The following is a 19,123-nucleotide window of genomic DNA, read 5'->3' as shown; positions in this document are numbered from 1 at the left end:
ACAACTCACATATTTTCCATATACACTTACTTTCAAGCACAAGTCTTGCTGTGATCAGAAAAGACCCATTCACTTAGGCATATATGACAGCTATAAGACAACAAACAGACATGATATGTGAGAAATGTGCCAGCAGATATCTGAAGGTGCCAGTCAAGTCTGCTGTTGTTTCCAGTATAAAATGGCTTTCGACTGGCTCTGGTATAACATGCCTTACAGGCAAAACTCAACAGGGCTTAAACATATACTTGCAAAAGCTGAACCAGAATTATTTAAGGATGAAATAAAATTGCTTCAGACTTCTCAGAGCTCGTAAGCACAGCTTCTAGCAGGAACAGACTGCTGGATCCAATCACCCTAGTTCAGTCCTAATACAGATCTTACGCATCAGGCATTTCCTTATTCATTGCTTAATATTTAAGAAACATCATGGAAATGGTCTGTCGGTAATGAGCTACACACCTCCCTCATGCCAACTCCCTGTTGTATAATTTCACAAAGTCATATTCTCTCTATGAGAAATTTAATCAACCTGAATATGGACTTTGAAGAGAGCCCTGGGGAAAATCAGAGCAGCAAATGGCTGCAAATCAGCGAACTGATTCTGGAAAAGTTTTTCACTCGCACTCACAAGGTTCCATCGCTCCATTCCAGAGAGAGAAGCAGCTGAGGGATTTATCAGCTTCATGACCAGCAACCAGAACAGCATATTAATTCAGAGATTTGAGCTCACAAACTCCTACCAGCTTCTCCCTGGCTCCGAAAGAATCACATCTACTTGGAATTGTGGAGCAGAAGTTTGGCTGCAGTTTCAAGCAGTTTTATAAGATGCATGATGGGGGTAGGATAGGTTTTGCCTGCTAAAGTTTAGGGTTGGTTTGTTTTCAGTGGAATATGGATGTCTATGGCTTAGACTGTAATCAATGGGATGGAGTCATGAATTAGTTCCTTTAAGTCAAATCTTTTTAAGATTTCCCTCTTGCCCTATCCCAAGTATTAAGCTGGGATTACAGTGCCTCCATCACATTTTATCCTCACAGTCACCCCGGAAGGCAGAGCGAGACAATAACGAGAATTTGTCCAAGGCCACCCATCAAGCTTCTTGAGTGTGCAACCTGCTCATATACAAAACTCAGCCACGTCTACTGCACATGCTTCCCTGCCTGATGTTTTTTAGCTTTGCATTGTTCACTATGTTACAATGATAGCTGTAGAAACAATACACTGAGCAGTAGTGTTCTGACGTTTTGCAATGTCACTGCCTTTCTTCAGCAGGGCCGCTCCCCTTCCCAGGGGGGTGGGGTTTCAGGCAGGACACATGTACAGTGGGGGGTGGCTGGCGATGCCACCCACGTCACTGGGGAGTCCCGGCCGAGTCACACCCCGCGGCCGACCTATCCAGTCGACCAGGGGGCATGGTTTACACTATTTAAACCACTGCGCGGCCGGGCAGCTTCTTCTCCTTTCCCTTTGCACACATCTCACTTCCTCCAGCAGTAAAAAGGTTTTGGGGTTTGGCTTCCTTTGGTGGAGAACTGGAGACACATTGTTCTTGCAATACTTGATTTATTTTCAAATATACAAGGACAGCATAGGCAGGGCAAAGAGATATTGCTTTTCTAACACCAGATCTCCAGAGAAACCTGTGGGTTTAGAAAAGTCTCTTTCTCTCTCTAGAAAACTACAATTTCTTTTTATTATTTCTGTTACAGATCTAGGGTTACAGAGCTTGGAAGTGCAAAGGCACTCATAATTATTGAATGTTAGACATTAATAAAGGAGTGGAATTTAGCTGATTTTTATTTTTATATTTTTTCCGTATTGAAAGGAAGATGCCAGGCCAGTGGGATAATACATGCTTTTGGTGTAAATATGTGTAAGCCACAAGGTCAAATCTTACCCGTTGAGGGCTTTTGACAGGATTGCTGAGAAAATATACATGAACCATTTTGAGTACTTGAAAAGTACTATCAAAATACCCACAATGCTACACCAAATCTGCTTGTAGCAATTCCATCTGGGCCCAGAGGCACTGGTGTAAGATGAAGAAGGCAGACAGCAGGAGCCTTGGTGGTCTTTGCTTTACAGTGGACCCAGACACCCCATAAAAATGTAAAGAGAGAAAGAACTGCCAGCCACTAATTGTTGTAGGCGAAAGGAATGTGGAGAGATGGGTGGTAGGAGAACAGACTGACTGGGGGCAATGTGGAGGAGAAAGCAGGGCAGTGTGGAGGTCAGGCAAGGTGGGAGGAGAGTTGAGTGACTATGGCGGGGAGCAGAGGGCAGAAGAAAGGAGGATGGCACAGCTTGGTGGTGAGTCAGCAAGTGACAGGACCACAGGAGAGAAGAAGAGGAAGGGAGAGAGAGGGAACTGAGATGCGTGGCTTTCTGTACCAAACACTGTAAGTCAGGAATGAATTCACAACTGGCATTTTGCAGCATTGGGATTTCTGATTTAAGCTGAAAGTGTGCCTGCTTGCATTAGTTTTGCAAAGAATCTTGTCATGAAAGAAGCTCTGAAATTCAGCAGACAAGAAAGATGATGCAAAGGTTAAGTGCATTTCATATTTGATCTATATGGAAAAGAAAATCCATAAATTTTCCTGTTTATCGCTGAATCAGAACTAGTTTGGGCTCTTTGAATCATGTTGACTGAAGTTCTAAAGTCTCTAACATTTTGGTAAGTACAAAATCTCTTTACACCTGTCAAGCAGCAGTTTCTAAGTAACCGTAATTTGATTTCCTGCTAATGAGTGCAGTTTCTCCAGCCTTCTAAATGTGAAAACTGATCTACTCCAGATGTTAAAGAGGCTTCCATATAATAGGATTCTTCTAAGAGAGTATCTCCAGGAGGACTTTATTCAGACTCCTCATTCTGAATCAGATGACAAGAACATAGCAAAGATGGGAACAGCTCATCTGTTTTATCATCTTGAGATAAAATATGTAATAAATCAGGAAATGGAAGTAGCAGGTGAAACCCATTATAAGCATAAATATAAACTCAGAGAATCCATGGGGACTGGAGAGGCATTCTAGTAGTTAAAAAATATAAATTAAAGTCAGGCTTTGAACTTCATTATCTGTTCTTTCAGAGACTCCAGAAGGAAGTTTTAGCCACAAGCCTCTTTTTTTAATGTGGTATTAATTATGGATATTTGAAGCCGGAGTTTCAAAACATATGTTGCCTTAAACTTCCTTTGCTGCAACTCTTTGAACCTGCCATTACACTTCAAAGAAACAACATCGGCTAAATTAAACCACTTCCTGCTGCATTTTCAGACAGAGAACGACACCTATTATGTTCCATTACGTCCTTTTGTGACTTGCATGGGAAAGGTTGTGTTCAAAAGGAAAGCAATTATGAGAGAGCAACCACTAAATAATCTGTTTTGTTTGTGTGTGGAGGTTAAGCATACTGATGAATGAGCTCCCATAGTGCAAACTGGGAAGTGAAACAGAGGGGCCCACCAATCTGGAAAGGTATATGCCAAAATGGCAGCTGCTGGTATTCACAAGTAGAACCCATAGACTTGGCATGTTGCTATGGTTTTGAAGGAAGGAACTCCTCAACAATGCCTCTGCTGAAAGGGGTGTTCAACCGAGGCTGGGTGAGCTACTCTGCTCTACTCTTGGTTATCAATGCTTCAAACTGAACAGATATACAACATTTATATTAGCAGGGGTTGGGAAGAGAGACAAGAGGACCCACTGTGAAATAAGGGATATGAGGGCATATGTGGCTATGTGCCCCCATTACAAGTGAAAAACATCCAATTTTCTCTCAAGCCCTTTTCAGGAGTTGTAAACACTTGAAGGAGGCACCAACGGCAAGCATGATGGTTTATCCTACTGGGGGCAACTGTCCAAAGCAGGGAGCCCTTCCATGCAGACATCCATGTGGAAGAAGAAGAAGAAGAAGAAGAAGAAGAAGAAGAAGAAGAAGAAGAAGAAGAAGAAGAAGAAGTAGTAGAAGTAGTAGTAGTAGTTTGGCATGGAGGTTCTTCGCCCGCCTGCACTTTGAGACCATCCGAGTAGCAGAGAAGATGGGTCAAGTCTCAACTGAGTCTCTGCTGCGTGAGTAGGAGCTCTAATGATCAAATTACCCTGATAAAAAGGCTCAACCTATGAAAATATCTGTCAACTTTTATCAGTAAAAGACTCTGGGAGCTGTTGGGTGGACTTTTAAACCTCCCCTCCCTTTCAAAGCTACTACTACTACTAATAATAATAATAATAATAATAATTTATTATTTATACCCCACCCATCTGGCTGGGCCTCCCCAGCCACTCTGGGCGGCTTCCAAAAGAATATTAAAATACTATAATACATCAAACATTAAAAGCTTCCCGAAACAGGGCTGCCTTCAGATGTCTTCTAAAAGCCTGGTAGTTGTTGTTCTCTTTGACATCTGGTGGGAGGGTGTTCCACAGGGAAGGCGCCACTACCGAGAAGGCCTGGTTCCCTGTAACTTGGCTTCTTGCAGTGAGGGAACCACCAGAAGGCCCTCGGTGCTGGACCTCAATGTCCGGGTAGAACGATGGGGGTGGAGACGCTCCTTCAGATATACTGGACCAAGCCCGTTTAGGGCTTTAAAGGTCAGCACCAACACTTTGAATTGTGCTCGGAAACGTACTGGGAGCCAATGTAGGTCTTTCAAGACCGGTGTTATGTGGTCTCTGCGGCCGCTCCCAGTCACCAGTCTAGCTGCCGCATTCTGGATTAATTGTAGTTTCCGGGTCACCTTCAAAGGTAGCCCCACGTAGAGTGCATTGCAGTAGTCCAAGCGGGAGATAACCAGAGCATGCACCACTCTGGCGAGGCAGTCCGCAGGCAGATAGGGTCTCAGCCTGCGTACCAGATGGAGCTGGTAAACAGCTGCCCTGGACACAGATTTGACCTGTGCCTCCATGGACAGCTGTGAGTCCAAAATGATTCCCAGGCTGCGCACCTGGTCCTTCAGGGGCACAGTTACCCCTTTCAGGACCAGGGAATCCTCCACACCTGCCCGCCTCCTGTCCCCCAAAAACAGTACTTCTGTCTTGGCAGGATTCAACCTCAATCTGTTAGCCGCCATCCAACCGCCTCCAGGCACTCACACAGGACCTTCACTGCCTTCACTGGTTCTGATTTGAAAGAGAGGTAGAGCTGGGTATCATCCGCATACTGATGAACACCCAGCCCAAATCCCCTGATGATCTCTCCCAGCGGCTTCATGTAGATGTTGAAAAGCATCAACTTTGAACCACCTCCCTTGAAAAGCCCATAAAGCTGTGAGCTGCACTTTGAGACCATCCGTACAAGCCTTGTTCACAGTTTTGTGCCTCTGAGAACAACAGAAGGGGTGTTCACAAGTTACATTCAATGAGTGCACAACCTGTGCTCCTATGCTCGCAAGTAATTGAGCTTCACAGATCAACAAGTGTACAGATTTTCATGCAAACACTTATACATGTGTAGAGACAGGTTGTAGCTGTGCTCATTGTTAAGGTGTGTACAAGCCTTAAGTTTGCAGAAGCCTTAAGGCAGAAGCAAGAGTGTTCCCCACACCCCAGAAGGTGCCTCCCATTTGTGGATTGTTTTGCAAATGTGGGTACATCATGGCCCCATCTCCGCAGACTGTAAAAAGAGTTGTTCACTGTTGATTCTCTTAAACAGGTTTTTATTGAGTTACTGAATTTATGAAATGGTTTTAGTTATATTTATTTATTGGATCTTGGAGCTTTTACGGGGGTGGATGTGTTTTTAGTGTTATCACTGGTGTAATTTTAAATTTTTCTAAACCATCCGTCATTGAAACAGATCCCAGGGTAACGTACGGCAATAATAGCAATCATAAAATACAATAAAAGCAAAACATAAACCATCATAAAACAATGAAAACTAAAAGGCAGCAGCTACTTCAGGAAGGACTGTGTATATTTGCACTTACGTCTACTTTATAATGGTGCAAAATTAACCCAAATTCTTACATACATTCCCACCTGCGTCTACTTGCTTATTCCACCTAATATATTCTGCCTTTGATAGTCATAAAAAGAGGAAAATAATTTGATTTTTTTTTTTAGTTTCTGCCTAACATCCTTACAGAGTTCAAAAAGTATCTTACAACATTTATTAAACCAGTGCTTCCCAAGCCCCCCCTTCCACCACAGAACTATTCAAAATTGCTGAAGATCCCGGCAGACTAATAATGTAGCAATTGTAATGTGCTGCTCTAGATGCGGCATGATTTTTAGTTGTATTTTTATTGCTTCTTTTATTTATTATATATTGTATTTTGTTATATTACAATTTGAATTCCACAGAATTCAAAGTGTAATACAATAAAAATCAATATAAGAAAGCAAAGCAATAAAAACACAATTAAATATCTATCTGGCTATTTAATGCAATTGAAATGCTGTCTACCGCTCTTCAATCACAAATCCGTAGGCACATGGCAGAGCACCTGAATGAATCTCACATGCCATTGATGCTCCATGGACCACAGTTTGGGAACTCCTGTGTTAAACAATGCAGGGCACTGAAGGCTGCTCTCCAAACAACTCCCTAGTAAAGCTGCAATCCTGTGCACATCCACTGAACTCACTGGGACTTGCTTCTGAATACAGTCATACCTCGGGTTAAAGACACTTCGGGTTAAATCTTTTCAGGTTGCGTCCCATGCCGACCCGGAAGTACCGGAAAGGGTTACTTCCAGGTTTCGCTGCTCGCACATGTGCAAATGCTCAAAATGACATCACGCGCATGCGCAGAAGCAGCGAATTGCGACCCACGCATGCGCAGTCACGGGTTGCGTTCTGCTCAGGCTGAGAATGAGGCTCCGGAATGGATCCTGGTTGCAACCAAGGGTACCACTGTAAGTATAAACAGGGTTACTCTTTAAGTATGTTTGGTATTGCAGAATAAGGCCATGATCCCAAATGCACATACCAGGAAGATGGGCCGATATAGAATCATAGCATCATAGAATTGTAGTGTTGGAAGGGACAAGGGTCATCTAGTCCAACCCCCTGAAATGCAGGAATCTTTTGCCCAACTTAGGGCTCAAACCCACAACCCTGAGATGAAGAGTCTCATGCTCTACCGACTGAGCTATCCCTGGTCAGTAGGCACAATGAAACTTACTTCAGGAAGGCATTGCGCTGTTAAACTGTGTTCATTTACACAAGCTACAGTACTTCTGCTCATGTTAGAAAACGTTTGGGCTTTTCTTAAATCTGCAAAGAATTTTCAGATAACTCCAGTATGTTGTGATTTAAAAAAATATATATACAAGGCCTTTCCTTGGTTACACCTGAACTACTGATGTACCTTCCATTTGCCTCCTCCTAGAAGGATATGTATTTTCATAAATGGATTACACTTCCCCATGAAGTGCTTTCTGCCTCTGTTCATGCAACGCTTCACAGGGCACTTTTCAGATAAAGCTGAGGCAGTAAGTGTTAATAGAGCCATTAGGAAAGCACGGTCAGTCACAGTTCCTTGCATCACTGGGATGCATCACCAGCCTTGGTCTTCTTGACATGGGGTGGGGAGGGACACTTTGCCAGCTTTCAGAAGCAGAGGAAAATGGAAGGTGGGCTGTGTCATTTTCATCTTTTTGCTTTTACTGTCAACATTTTCATGCTGTTCTTGAAAGCAGCCACACTCCATTTCCTGAGGTCCACAACCTACTGAGCACACAGGGTGACTAGGAAGGCAGAGTTCTCTCTTCACCACAGGGCCTGTTCCCTGGTTTGCATTTGAGACTTCAGAATTTTCAGAACTGAAGATGAGGGGAGGAATATGTGAAAAAATTGAGAGTATTGGCTGACAGCTTTTGCTACCAGTATTCAGAACAGAAATATTGAAGAACTTTGTGCTCAAACTGCAAAGAGAGAGAGTCTGTGGGTGGGGGGGGGGGAGGAGAGAGAGAGGGGGGGAGGGGGAGAGAGAGATCAGGAAAATTATGTCACAAAAGAACAGTTAAGATTTCCTCAGGCAAGATTCAGACAATTAGGCCTCCATATCCCAAATGAGCTCTGTTGCCCGGTGACCCAATTACTCTGAAACTGTTAGCACTGTCATTAGGGATTGCCACTTCAGTTTCATACTTTTCCCTCTGACCATGTTTTCTTCCTAGCTATTTGCATAAACAGCGGTTTGACGTAATTCTACAGAACCTAGCCATGGCCATAAAAAACAAGAACCTGGTAATACACAGTTGCCACATTTAAATTTTGATACAATTCAAATCAAGGCAGATATGATGGGAAGCGAATTTGACAAAGGAAGAAACTGGAAAGCTTGTACACCCTCACCGAAACACACAGAACCAATAAAAAACGATTAGCTTATCCAACACTGTAATCTCAGTCTCTGAAGGAACATGGCAACAGGACTCTAGAACAACACATTCCCACCTTATGGGATTCAGTAGAAGCCTTTCAGGCAAACTTTTCTTCCCCTTTTGAGACTTTGCGTCATTATCCAACCCTCGTGTGGAGGATTTGTGTTAGAAACCTTAGTATTTGAACCTAAAATTAGTCATGGCTCCTAAAAAAAGAAATTTGCAGCATTCTTCATTAAGGCATTCCAGCACATGAGAAGCATGTGAACAGAACTCTCCATATTCCAGCATGACACCCAGAGAACATTTAAAAAATAAACGCATAATAAGTAAATAACATTATGATTCTTGCTGAGGAACCCTGAGGCTGGAGACAGGCTTTTTTAAAAAAAGAAGAACAAAAAATGTTAAATATGTTACTGAACTAGCAGTGTCGCTCATAGTCATGTTGTGCACTCTTTCTGTACATATCTCTATTGTGAAGAGGTTTATCTAGTGCCTTCCCTACAAAACAATCGTGATATGAGGGAATGTGGATATGCATCATGATTAAAAAATGGTTCCATCATGCCACCTTTGACTCCCTTTAAATCTCTCGCCAGCATAACAACCTGCATGTTTCAGAGAGAGGAACAGAGGACTGTTATGTCATGTAGCAAGGGTTAAGAGTAACACAGTTATCAACAACTTTCTGATTTCTATCTCTCCACTGTGTCTGCAAGAAGAGCCAACTCCTCTGGGAATGCTAACATTCTTCTCTTCCATAAATACTCTGAGGTATGTGTAACTAAGCTTTCTGAGCCTGTGGGCACATTTCCAATTCCAACTGTTGTGGGCACCACATACATGCCACAGCACTCCCTTCTCCCAGCTGTAAGCGTCCCGTATTTGACCCCATACTGCAATTGGGCTTGAAAATAAGTCTTCTATTGGCTAAAAAAGCTCTCTTTCAAGTGAGGGAAATGAGAGCCTAAGGGCACCAGGGAAGGCCTCTGAGGGCACATGTGTGCCCAGGGGCACCACACTGTCAACCCATGCTACAACATAATAAAAGGGGTGGGTGGGTTTTTGCTTTGCAGGGGGAATGGTGGAGTTTAAAGGCAAGCGATGCACAGGGAGAAAAATGCATTCTCTTAGCTTCACAAAAAATATAATGGTCATTATTATTATTGAAAATACTCTGGAGTGATTTTATGGGCCTATTAATACATGCCTGGGGAAGCTTCACAGCCCTACTTGATTGTACAGTAATGAGCCAATAAAGCATACGCTGTCACTCCTTGATGCTGTATTATTCCATCGTTTTGGTAATGAAAAGTCCTTAAATTTAAATATAGTGCAAAGAGCAAATCATGTAAAAGTGTGTTTTTAATTGGTTGGGCAGTAACAAAATTCAAGGTGAGGCCTGGTTCTTCTTTCTTTAAAAGAAAAAAGAAAAATTAACAGGCAGAGAATCACCCATAAAGGAAGCAGACCTCTACTTAAGCCAGCACACAAGAGGATTGGTTCAGCCCCAGGAAAGCAAAGTCAGCAAGCAGAATTCCTGCAGAGCCACTCTGAGAAGAGCATGAGGATTGTGGGCCACTTACCAACTTTTTGAAATGTTTTCATCAGGTTCAAAAATTGCTAACGAAACAATCCATTTTCTTTCTAAATTTGTATGATTCCTAAATGTCAATCTATTTTGAACATTCCATCTTCTATTACAGGCACTATAATGATATCTGTGGAGCTAAACTCCAGAGGTGCTATCTTTGGAGTTGACAGATGTTTGAAAACTTTTGCCATCACTTTCACTTAAACCAATGTCTGCCCAAACCAGAAACAGCAATTAACATTAAATGCAAGACAGCTTGTACACAAAACCATTTCATAAGCCTTGTTTTGAAGCGAACTTCTTTTAAACTAACCATAGCTAGCATTGACCATAGTTTGTTGGTTTAAATAAAGGGACACACCACAGTTAAGCATTAGTTTTGGAACTACAAAACTGTGCAGTAGGGAGGGGAGGGGAGGGGAGGGGAGGTGGGGAAGAGAGTGTACAAGTCTAGGAAATAACTATGTAGGCTCATTCATATAACATTAAACAACAGTTTAGCATTACCTTGAAATGCAGCCACTGCCTCTCTCACTCAGGATAGGCGGATTGTAAACAACACAATAACCAATACTGAACCTACCAGCCGTCTTACTGAATTAGGTAAAAGGACCCCTGACAATTAGGTCCAGTCGCGGACGACTCTGGGGTTGCAGTGCTCATCTCACTTTAATGGCCGAAGGAGCCTGAGTACAGCTTCTGGGTCATGTGGCCAGCATGACTTCTGGCGAACCAGAGCAGTGCACAGAATTGCAGTTTACCTTTCCGCTGGAGCGGTACCTATTTATCTACTTGCACTTTACGTGCTTTCGAACTGCTAGGTGGGCAGGAGCAGGGAATGAGCAACGGGAGCTCACCCCATCACGGGGATTCAAACTGCCGACCTTCTGATCAGCAAGCCCTAGGCTCAGTGGTTTAGACCACACACAAAAATGCATCACAAATAAAAACAATACGCCATATACACAGAATTTAAAAGGCCAGTGGATTGTTTAATTAGACAAATGTTAGAACAGTTTTGTGGCAATTAATCCAACTAGTTATGTATTCTGTAAAGAATAACACATTGTCCCCGCAGTAAATTTGGTAGCTTCAGCTAACCATAAGAATAACCGAATACCTCCCACATGAAAGGGTTACAATGGACCATAACTTTAGAGATGTCTCTGTCAAGAAAAACAGAGTTGGCAAGGGAGTGAGTTAAGATGCAATTTTATATACACACTTATATGAAATAAAGCCCCATTGAACTCACTGCTGCTGACTTCTGATTTAACATGCATAGCATTGCACTGTAACTCAAGGCTTTTCATATGAATGCTGGTTATGTCATATATATAACTATCTCAAACTTCAGTTTTCAAATACCAAGGAACAGGGAGCAACCACAATACACCACCAACTTTTGCTTCTCAACACTGCCAACTCTTTATTGACACCGCACACATCGGCCAAATCTAAAATATGATGAAAACACATTTATGGATTCTCAGTTTAGCTCCAACCTACATATTCGTCCAAGATCAGACACTAATCTTTATACAGTAATCCTCTGCTGTATTTATATGAAAAGCTGACATCAGGAGAACAAGAAATTTGATTTACAAAAGAAAATGCTAGCCTTGGAAAAGGAAGTGTATAATCTATGAAAAATGCCCTCATTATATCTAGACAATACCACACCAGCTGGGTTTCTTTATCACATAAGTACCAGGGGTTACTTTGGCTAAATCTATTTGCTGAAGTTAAGAGAAACACCCAAACTGAGCAAGTTTTTCTCAACAAAGTCCTGCTTTTCTTAAAGACATATTCTGATCTGGCTCCAACTTAGGAAAGCATCTGTGCCAATATAAAAAGGACAATACACATAAGCCATAGTACTTTCCATTTAAAAAAAATACTACCCTTTCCTTTAGGCATAGATTGGCTGTGCAAAAGGAGAAACAATATTCTGTGTTTAGAGACTGATTTAAAGACTGTGGCGATGTCAAGGCTAGGAAGACTATAGACACAGGTCTGATTTGCATATCACAATTAAGTCAATCCATGGCTTAGTGTGGATGCACAAGTATGTGAGCTCCCAGGGAGGAAAATGCAGCCACTCTGCTCCTCTCTGATTGTTTTGCTACTGCTGCACACTGAGTTAAGCCATAGCTTGGCTTAAAGCAGTGACTGCCAAACTTGGCCATCCAGCTGTTTTGGGACTACAATTCCCACCATCCCTGACCACTGGGTCCTGTTAGCTAGGGATGATGGGAGTTGTTTTCCCAAAACAGCTAGAGGGCCAAGTCTGGCCATCACTGACTTAAAGTCTCACTTGAACTCAGGCCCATGGTTTAACTATCTCCAGACTAACCATGAGCTATAACCAAGATATTTTTTATTGATTTATAGCTTGTGGTTTGTCCTGAAGAGGTAAACTATAGACTCCCTATATTAACATATATATTTACATTAAGATTTATGGATTATTTTCATGGTTAATATAATGTGACATGCAAACCAGGCAATTAACTACGGTACTTATTCTTACGAGTGCATGGTTTATAATGGATTTGCAGTAGTTGTGACCCACCAAGTTGACCACAGCTCATCATCCATCTATGTTGGCCCTCAGGACCTGTGGCAAGTCACTTGTTTTGAGTTCCTGTCTGGAATTTTGCAAAAACACAGTGCAGAGAGTTGGCTAGTACTTGGCAGACCACAATATATGGCTGGTGGGTTGTGCTTGACCTCATGAGTCACAAGTTATTTAGGCTGGGTGTACACAGTATTTGCTAGCCTGAGTGTTCTTATTAAGGGGTGGAGGAGAAGAAAGAAGCTTCCCACCAACGCATCAACTGGTGGAAGGGCAATATCTCTTGAGACCTCCATAGACTAACATGCACAAAATCCTAAAAATTGGAAATAGACTCAGATTACAGAGAGCTGCAAAGTAACCCCTTGAAAACTCGCTGGCTGTGTTTGGACCATCATCCACAGCTTCAGTAACCATGGTATGTGTGCCATAGACACATACTCACGCCTTGTATTCCCTCATTCCACACTAGCTTTGCAATGGAGATCCTAGACTGCGTTAAGTCAGAGTTCTTGTTATGTTCAAACCTGGAAGCAGTGACAATAGCCAGGAAAGGGGTGGATGGGGGAAGAAGGAGCACATAGGCACTCACTCACAGTTGAGGACGTCGTGGGCTGTCACTGTTTATGAAGTAGTTACTGTCACCATAACTACTGCCCCATGCATAAATACAATGTTGCTACACCTCAGCTTCCCCAGATGTTTAAGCACTACAGGTAACTGCAAGCACTACTCTTAAAGGCAAGGTCAGAGGTCTTCTCATGGTTTCAGAAACCACAAAACAAGCTTTTTGAACAGCCATGTGGCTTCCACAAAACCTGCTGGAACAGCAAGGAAAACAAGTTTCACATCTTTCCATTTAGACTGTGCTCCCATTAATCTTAAAGGGGAATGACGAACTTAGCAGCAGATGTTAACCGTCAGGACTGGGTGAGTCAGATCCTTTATAACTCAGATCTGTGTACCCTGTCATCATACTAAGGGTCAGTTTTGTCATAACCATTCCCTAATTGAATTTTTGGAAATAAATGTAGGGAAGTGGCCACATATGCATGTTTTTAAAGCATGAGAAGGGGCTGGTCAAAGTCTATCAAAAGAGGCATGCAATGGTTGCCTCAGAATGATGGAGAAGATCTGGAGCAGGCATCAATGTTTGTGGTGTGTACAGTCATTCCACAATTGTTTCTAGTAAAAAGATTTTGTAAGTTTTGTCACTTTTCAAAGGCTTGCAAAACCTGTTCTACCACAGATGACAGCGAACAAAAGAAGTGCCCATATCTCTAAGGCACCACGTCTCTATTGTACCACAGCCTCATGCAAACCGTTGTCTCTTGCATGATGTACGGGGCAGGCGAGGAAAATTTTGTAGATATGGTTTGTTTGGTTCTTTTTTCCCAGTTACACATTGAAGTTTTAATTGTGTTTTTAGGTTTAATAGCTTGATTTAATGGTTTAATTGTTACATGAGGCACCCAGAGAACTTAGGCCATTGGGAAGCTATGCAAATTCAGTTAATAAATAAATAAATAATGAATTACACATCTCATATCGATGTGTCTACAGCTCTCTTCAGAACTGCTGTGCAGAACTGCTTGATGTAAGAACCACTGTCAGCTGCACATATTTAAAGAACCTGTGTTGTGTACAACCCAGAGGAAAGGTGAGCGGACATAAATCCAATGACAATAATCAGAATGTAAGTGCCTAACTTCCTTTGACCAAAAGAAATAAGTTATCAATAGGGCATAGAGTCAATGTACAAGGTGCTGGGGCATTGACCAGCGATACGATGAGGCAGGAGCAAAGCTCTGGCATTTCTGGCAAGACATTACCAGAGCCCCTTCAAAGAGGCTAGAGACTATGCACTATGCACCTCTCAGCCAAAATGTGCAAGGAGTGGGAAGATAAAAGTTGCCACCATGTAAACAACTTTGCTGTTTCACTGCCCTTTCCTACACCATTGTCCGTTGCAGTCTAAGATTTATTTTTTGCTTGTCTTGCAGTTGAAAGCATCATGGAAACACAGAAGCCAGCCATCATAGCCTAGTGCTATGCCACTGCAATAAAACAGGGGTAGGCAACCGAAGGCCCAATCGCCTTCTCAGTCTGGCCCATGAGTAGAATGTGTCCTTTTATTTAAAATGCATCTCTGGGTTATTTGTGGGGCACAGGAATTCGTTCATTTCCCCCCCAAAAAATATAGTCCGGCCCACCACATGGTCTGAGGGATGGTGGACTGGACCATGGCTGAAAAAGTATGCTGACCCCTGCAATAAAATCTGTCAAGAAAATAAAAAGCCCTTACTGGAGAAAAGCGATAAATTTCACTGGAGAGATTGGGTGGGACATTTTCGTAATCATGGGGAGCAAAAAGCCACCCCATAGAATGTAAACTCAGTTTTCATTATTTGGAGCCAATTCTGTAAACATTGGAGAGAAGTTATTTGAGATCACTTTCCTTGAGTGATGTTTAACTGGAACAACATTGCCGCTTGCCTTATGGTGTGGCTAATCTCCCAGTATCCCTTCCTCCTTTTATCCTCACACCCTCCTGCAATAACAAGATTAAGCATTAGCCTGGCCAATACTGGTTTGGTTACACAATTCCTGCTTGTTAGGTCTTTTTCAGTGAAGGAAAATAATAGCTTGGGAAAGGGTCATATCTTGATAGTACTATTAAATAATGGGTTGGGGGGGTAACCTATAAGATCTGCCGAGAAGACCTAAACTTCTATATCTAACAGTGGCATATGAAAAATAACTTTTAGACTGTAATCTATATCCACTTATTTAGAAGTAAACCTCACTGAACTCTACAGGGCTTGCTTCTGAGGTGACACATTTAGGCCTGGCCAGTTCACTGCCCCTTGTCAGACTCCTTTGAGAGTCCTTGGGAAACTGAGTTGTTCATCCACTTCTAAAGATACTTCTGTTTATTTTAACCAGTTTCCATAACATTTGGAAACTTCTTAGAACAATGTAGCAGTGACTAAGCCAGTGGCTCTGGTTAACCTTTCCACATCTTTCTGATAGCCATCTATATAATTAAATTAGCCCAGAGCCTTAAAAGCAAGGGGATTAGCTACTTTTGTGATGTCTAAGAATTGCCTCTGGAAGAGGGGAGGTGGGGAGAGTGGAGGTTGGTCTGAGCAAGATCGTCTTTCCAAGTCTGATAAGAATCCTTCTTACATGTTATTCTAGGTATTCTAATCTAGGTCAGGTGTGAACATTATAAAGGCACAGAAACTAGATACACATTCTTGCTTCTGTTTGAAACATAGGAGAAGGTATCTACTTAATGCCAAATGTGGAATGTGGACAGCTCAAATTCAGCATCACATTTTGGCAATGCTTTGTTGCAACGCTGCTTTCCTCCAGTGGGCCTTTTGGCTCAGTAGGTAAGGGTGCCTTCCTATTAACCCTGAGACTGTAGATTTAATGCCTAGTGAAGGCCGACAGCTCCGTGGCACAGAAATCCCCAGGTTTAATTTCTAGTATTTTAACTTCTAGTATTGAGGTTGGGGTGGGGGAATAGCCTACTTGCACAAATAGGAGTTTTGTAATGGGGAGGGCGGGCAGGCAGGCAGGGTCAGTCAAAGCCATTCTGCTGCCTGGGGCAAAGAACAAGACAGTGCCCGCTCCCACTTCCACAGGCAGAAGCTAACTAGGCTGGCAGTGGAGTCTTGCTTCACAGGACAGTGTGTCCCACTGGAGAGTCACAACAGGCCACAGGCCACTCCCTGCCTCCCAGCAAATGTTCCTTGAAGTGGCTGCCTCCCTCTGCCCCTGGGGAAGAGGGCAGGTTGCAGGCCAGATGAAAAGGTGCTACAGGCCCATGGGCTGGTGATTCCTCACCCATGATGTAGTCAATTACACAGGCCAATGGTCTGGCGCAGCATAAGGTTTCTTCCAGCTGTGTAGCTATTGCCATAAATGGAACTGTGCTTCTTAATGAGATATCTTGGAAACAGCCTCCTTGGCATATGTACTAATAAGGACTTCAAGAAGTTGGGCATATCTTAATCCTAGGGCACACTGTGAGAAGCAGAACCTGGATAGCTCAGCTGGTTAGAGCACAGTGCTGAGAATGCCAAGGTAGCAGGTTCTATCCCACCCAAAGGGCAGATGTTTCAGTAAACAACCCTGAGGAGCTGAACCAAGCAGAGTAAGGAACCTTGGGGGCTAATAACAAGGGGCAAGAATAATAAGGGGAAAGGACTCACGCAATCAGACTAGTGTGTTGCCTGCAGAGGCCATGCATGCATTTACAGGTAAAGCAAAAGCAGAGACTTTGAAGCCAGAAAGAAGGTGCCTCAGATGGCTGTGCGGATGCATCTTGAAAATGTGGTTTGTGAGAGGCAACTAGTGTTCTCTCTACCCCTCACGTCTGCCTCCTGGGAGGCCCCCTGATCCACATATACCACCACTGCTATATTTATTTGCATAGAGGCCTGCCCACGTCCCTGTATCTAAAAGAACTGGGTGTAAAGGTGATAACGACCCAGAAGGATGTCGCTGCTGCCTGTAGGCAGCGAGGGAGGAAGCCAGCCAGAAGATGTTTTGTGGAGTTTGACCGTCTCAAACAGATTTAAGGCCAGGTTTGGGCTCTGCTGAAAACTGAGGGGGGGCGGCGCGTGTGCTTGTGGAGCAACTTGTACGGTTGTTGCAAATCTGCAAGGAGTAGTAAGTTCTGCAGCGTCGGTTCCCAAAGAAGAGGAGAGCAGGGTGAGAGGGGAGAAGAGGAAGAAGAAAAACATCTCCGGTGTTTTCACCGATGGAAGAAGACGGCACCCTCTCCGGCCCAGTCGAAATGCTGTTTCTCTCCCCACTGTGGCTCCTACAGCAATTCCTAAACCTAAACACAAGAAAGTCAGGCAGGCGAAGCCGGCGCTTCTCTCCTTAGCCTAGCCTATCATTGCTGCGCACAGTCCTTCCCTCCCTCTTTTCCCAACACCCGCAAGCTGCTCGCCTGCAGCTCCAACAATGCAAGGGAAAAAAGGACAAGAATGGCAGAGGAGGAAATGAGCCACAGCTGGGCGATTCTGAATCTCTCGGTCTTTCTTATTCCATCGGGGCTGGAGGCGGGGGGTGGGGGTGGGGGGTGGGGATCAATGCTCAGAAATGTACAATTACGACCAAGCTGCAGCAGGACCATGTAAGGACTGCATACACAGAGCAGCAAACGGGTTTCTCTCTCTCTTTCTCTAAGCAAGCCATTCAAGCAACAGATAGAGGTTTACCTTCAAAATGCAGGCCATGTTCTTCCCTAGCCTTCCTCAGCCCGCAAAGCAGAAGGAGATCTGCTTTGTGAGTAACAGATCCAGTCTGAGGCAGGAGGTTGGCCGGAGAGCTGCGGAGGGGTGCCCGTGCCTACATTCCTGGAGATCCAGAGAAGGAGCCACAATTCTTAAGATCCGTTAGTCATGTTAGTCTTTTCATGCCCTGTTTGTTCCACCCATCAGCTTCTGCCACTGGCTGCAAGCCAGCCCAGTACCTCCCCTCCGTCACATGACTAAGTTTGATTCATGGCTCTAGCTGGGGGATTTTATTTTTTTCAATTTAAGAGGGAAAAGCTCAGTTGGATGCTCTCTCTGCCTTTACGGTATGCGAAAGCAAATCTGCACTGTGCAGATGTTCTGGGTTTTAGAGAGTTGCTCATTAAATTATCTTTCCGATCATTCCAGTATTTTATTTTTTTTAAAGGAACATTTCTCCGCTGCGTTGGTCAGTTTACAAGGAGTTGAGGGGTCACACACGCAGACACAAACACACACATACACAAATCAGTCATCTGCAAACATTTATTAAATGCCACGCTGCAGTCTTTCCTCGTCTGGAGAACAAACTTTCCTTTGTCTGAAAGTCCTGCAGAACTGCCTGCGGTAGAAAGAGGCTCACTCAGTCCTGACTCAACACACACACAACACACAACACACACACACGCCGGATCGCATTGCCCTGAGTGTGTCTACTTATATGCTGCTGTTCTTACCGGAAAGAATACGTGTGCAAATTCCATTCCATTTGTTTCCAGGAAGCTCGGAACCTATCCTTGGGAAATATATGGATAACTAAATGTAATTTATGGATAAATGGAATAAATAAATGGAATTCGTTTCCCAATTATAGGTTCTGAGCAGCTAACCAGCTGCCAGTTCAAACTCTTTCAGCGCAGATGTAACATGTTCATCGTAGGAAGCCTCACTGAGAAACTTAGCAGCCACCTTCTGCTTCAGCTACAGATCTGAATCTACTCTTAAGGGCAACCTCACATAAACTCTTTTTTTTAAAAAGGCATCCTAAAACAGACAAAATGTTCTAAAAACAGTTACAGTTAGAAACATTATTTCATTCAGTGATCTCATAGTTGCCGGGAACAGTATTCTTCAGCTGCCAAATGCCTGGGTAAAAACATAAATGTTTCAAAATTCCTCCTGAAATTTCATAATGCTAGAGACAAGCACACCTCATTAGGGAGGGCAATCCAGGAGCAATAAACAAGAGCAGAAAAGGCCTGTCATGAGTCAACACCAACCAGGCATCCCCTTAGTGGTGGCACCACCAACAAAGTCTCAGTGCAAATGTGTATAACATATGGATAATAAATGACGT

At 43.3% G+C, this 19,123-nt stretch overlaps 2 protein-coding genes across 6 annotated transcripts in view; both read right to left on the bottom strand.

Moving 5' to 3' along the window:
• ST6GALNAC5 (ST6 N-acetylgalactosaminide alpha-2,6-sialyltransferase 5) overlaps positions 1-17,815 on the bottom strand; it is a 402,466-nt gene extending 384,651 nt beyond the window's left edge. Inside the window, exon 1 of the mRNA XM_081193849.1 lies at positions 17,752-17,815. Coding sequence (XP_081049975.1) covers positions 17,752-17,769 — 18 coding nt within the window. The 5' untranslated portion in view covers positions 17,770-17,815. The remainder of the gene's footprint in view (positions 1-17,751) is intronic.
• Positions 1-19,123, bottom strand: part of ST6GALNAC3 (ST6 N-acetylgalactosaminide alpha-2,6-sialyltransferase 3) — a 273,226-nt gene that overhangs the window by 233,868 nt on the left and 20,235 nt on the right. For 3 of the 5 annotated variants that reach the window (XM_081193879.1, XM_081193880.1, XM_081193881.1), the window contains exon 1: positions 17,752-17,892. The exons of 1 other annotated variant lie outside the window; for it this stretch is intronic. In XM_081193879.1, coding sequence (XP_081050005.1) covers positions 17,752-17,769 — 18 coding nt within the window. In that variant the 5' untranslated portion in view covers positions 17,770-17,892. Of the gene's footprint in view, positions 1-17,751; positions 17,893-19,123 lie in introns of those variants that run through there. One more of the 5 variants, XM_081193883.1, reaches the window with a different exon arrangement.

This window comes from Podarcis bocagei (assembly GCF_964188305.1).
Source record: "Podarcis bocagei genome assembly, chromosome: 5".
Lineage (NCBI taxonomy): Eukaryota > Metazoa > Chordata > Lepidosauria > Squamata > Lacertidae > Podarcis > Podarcis bocagei.
Note: the sequence above shows the minus strand (reverse complement) of the source record. Positions and strands in the feature narration are given on the sequence as shown.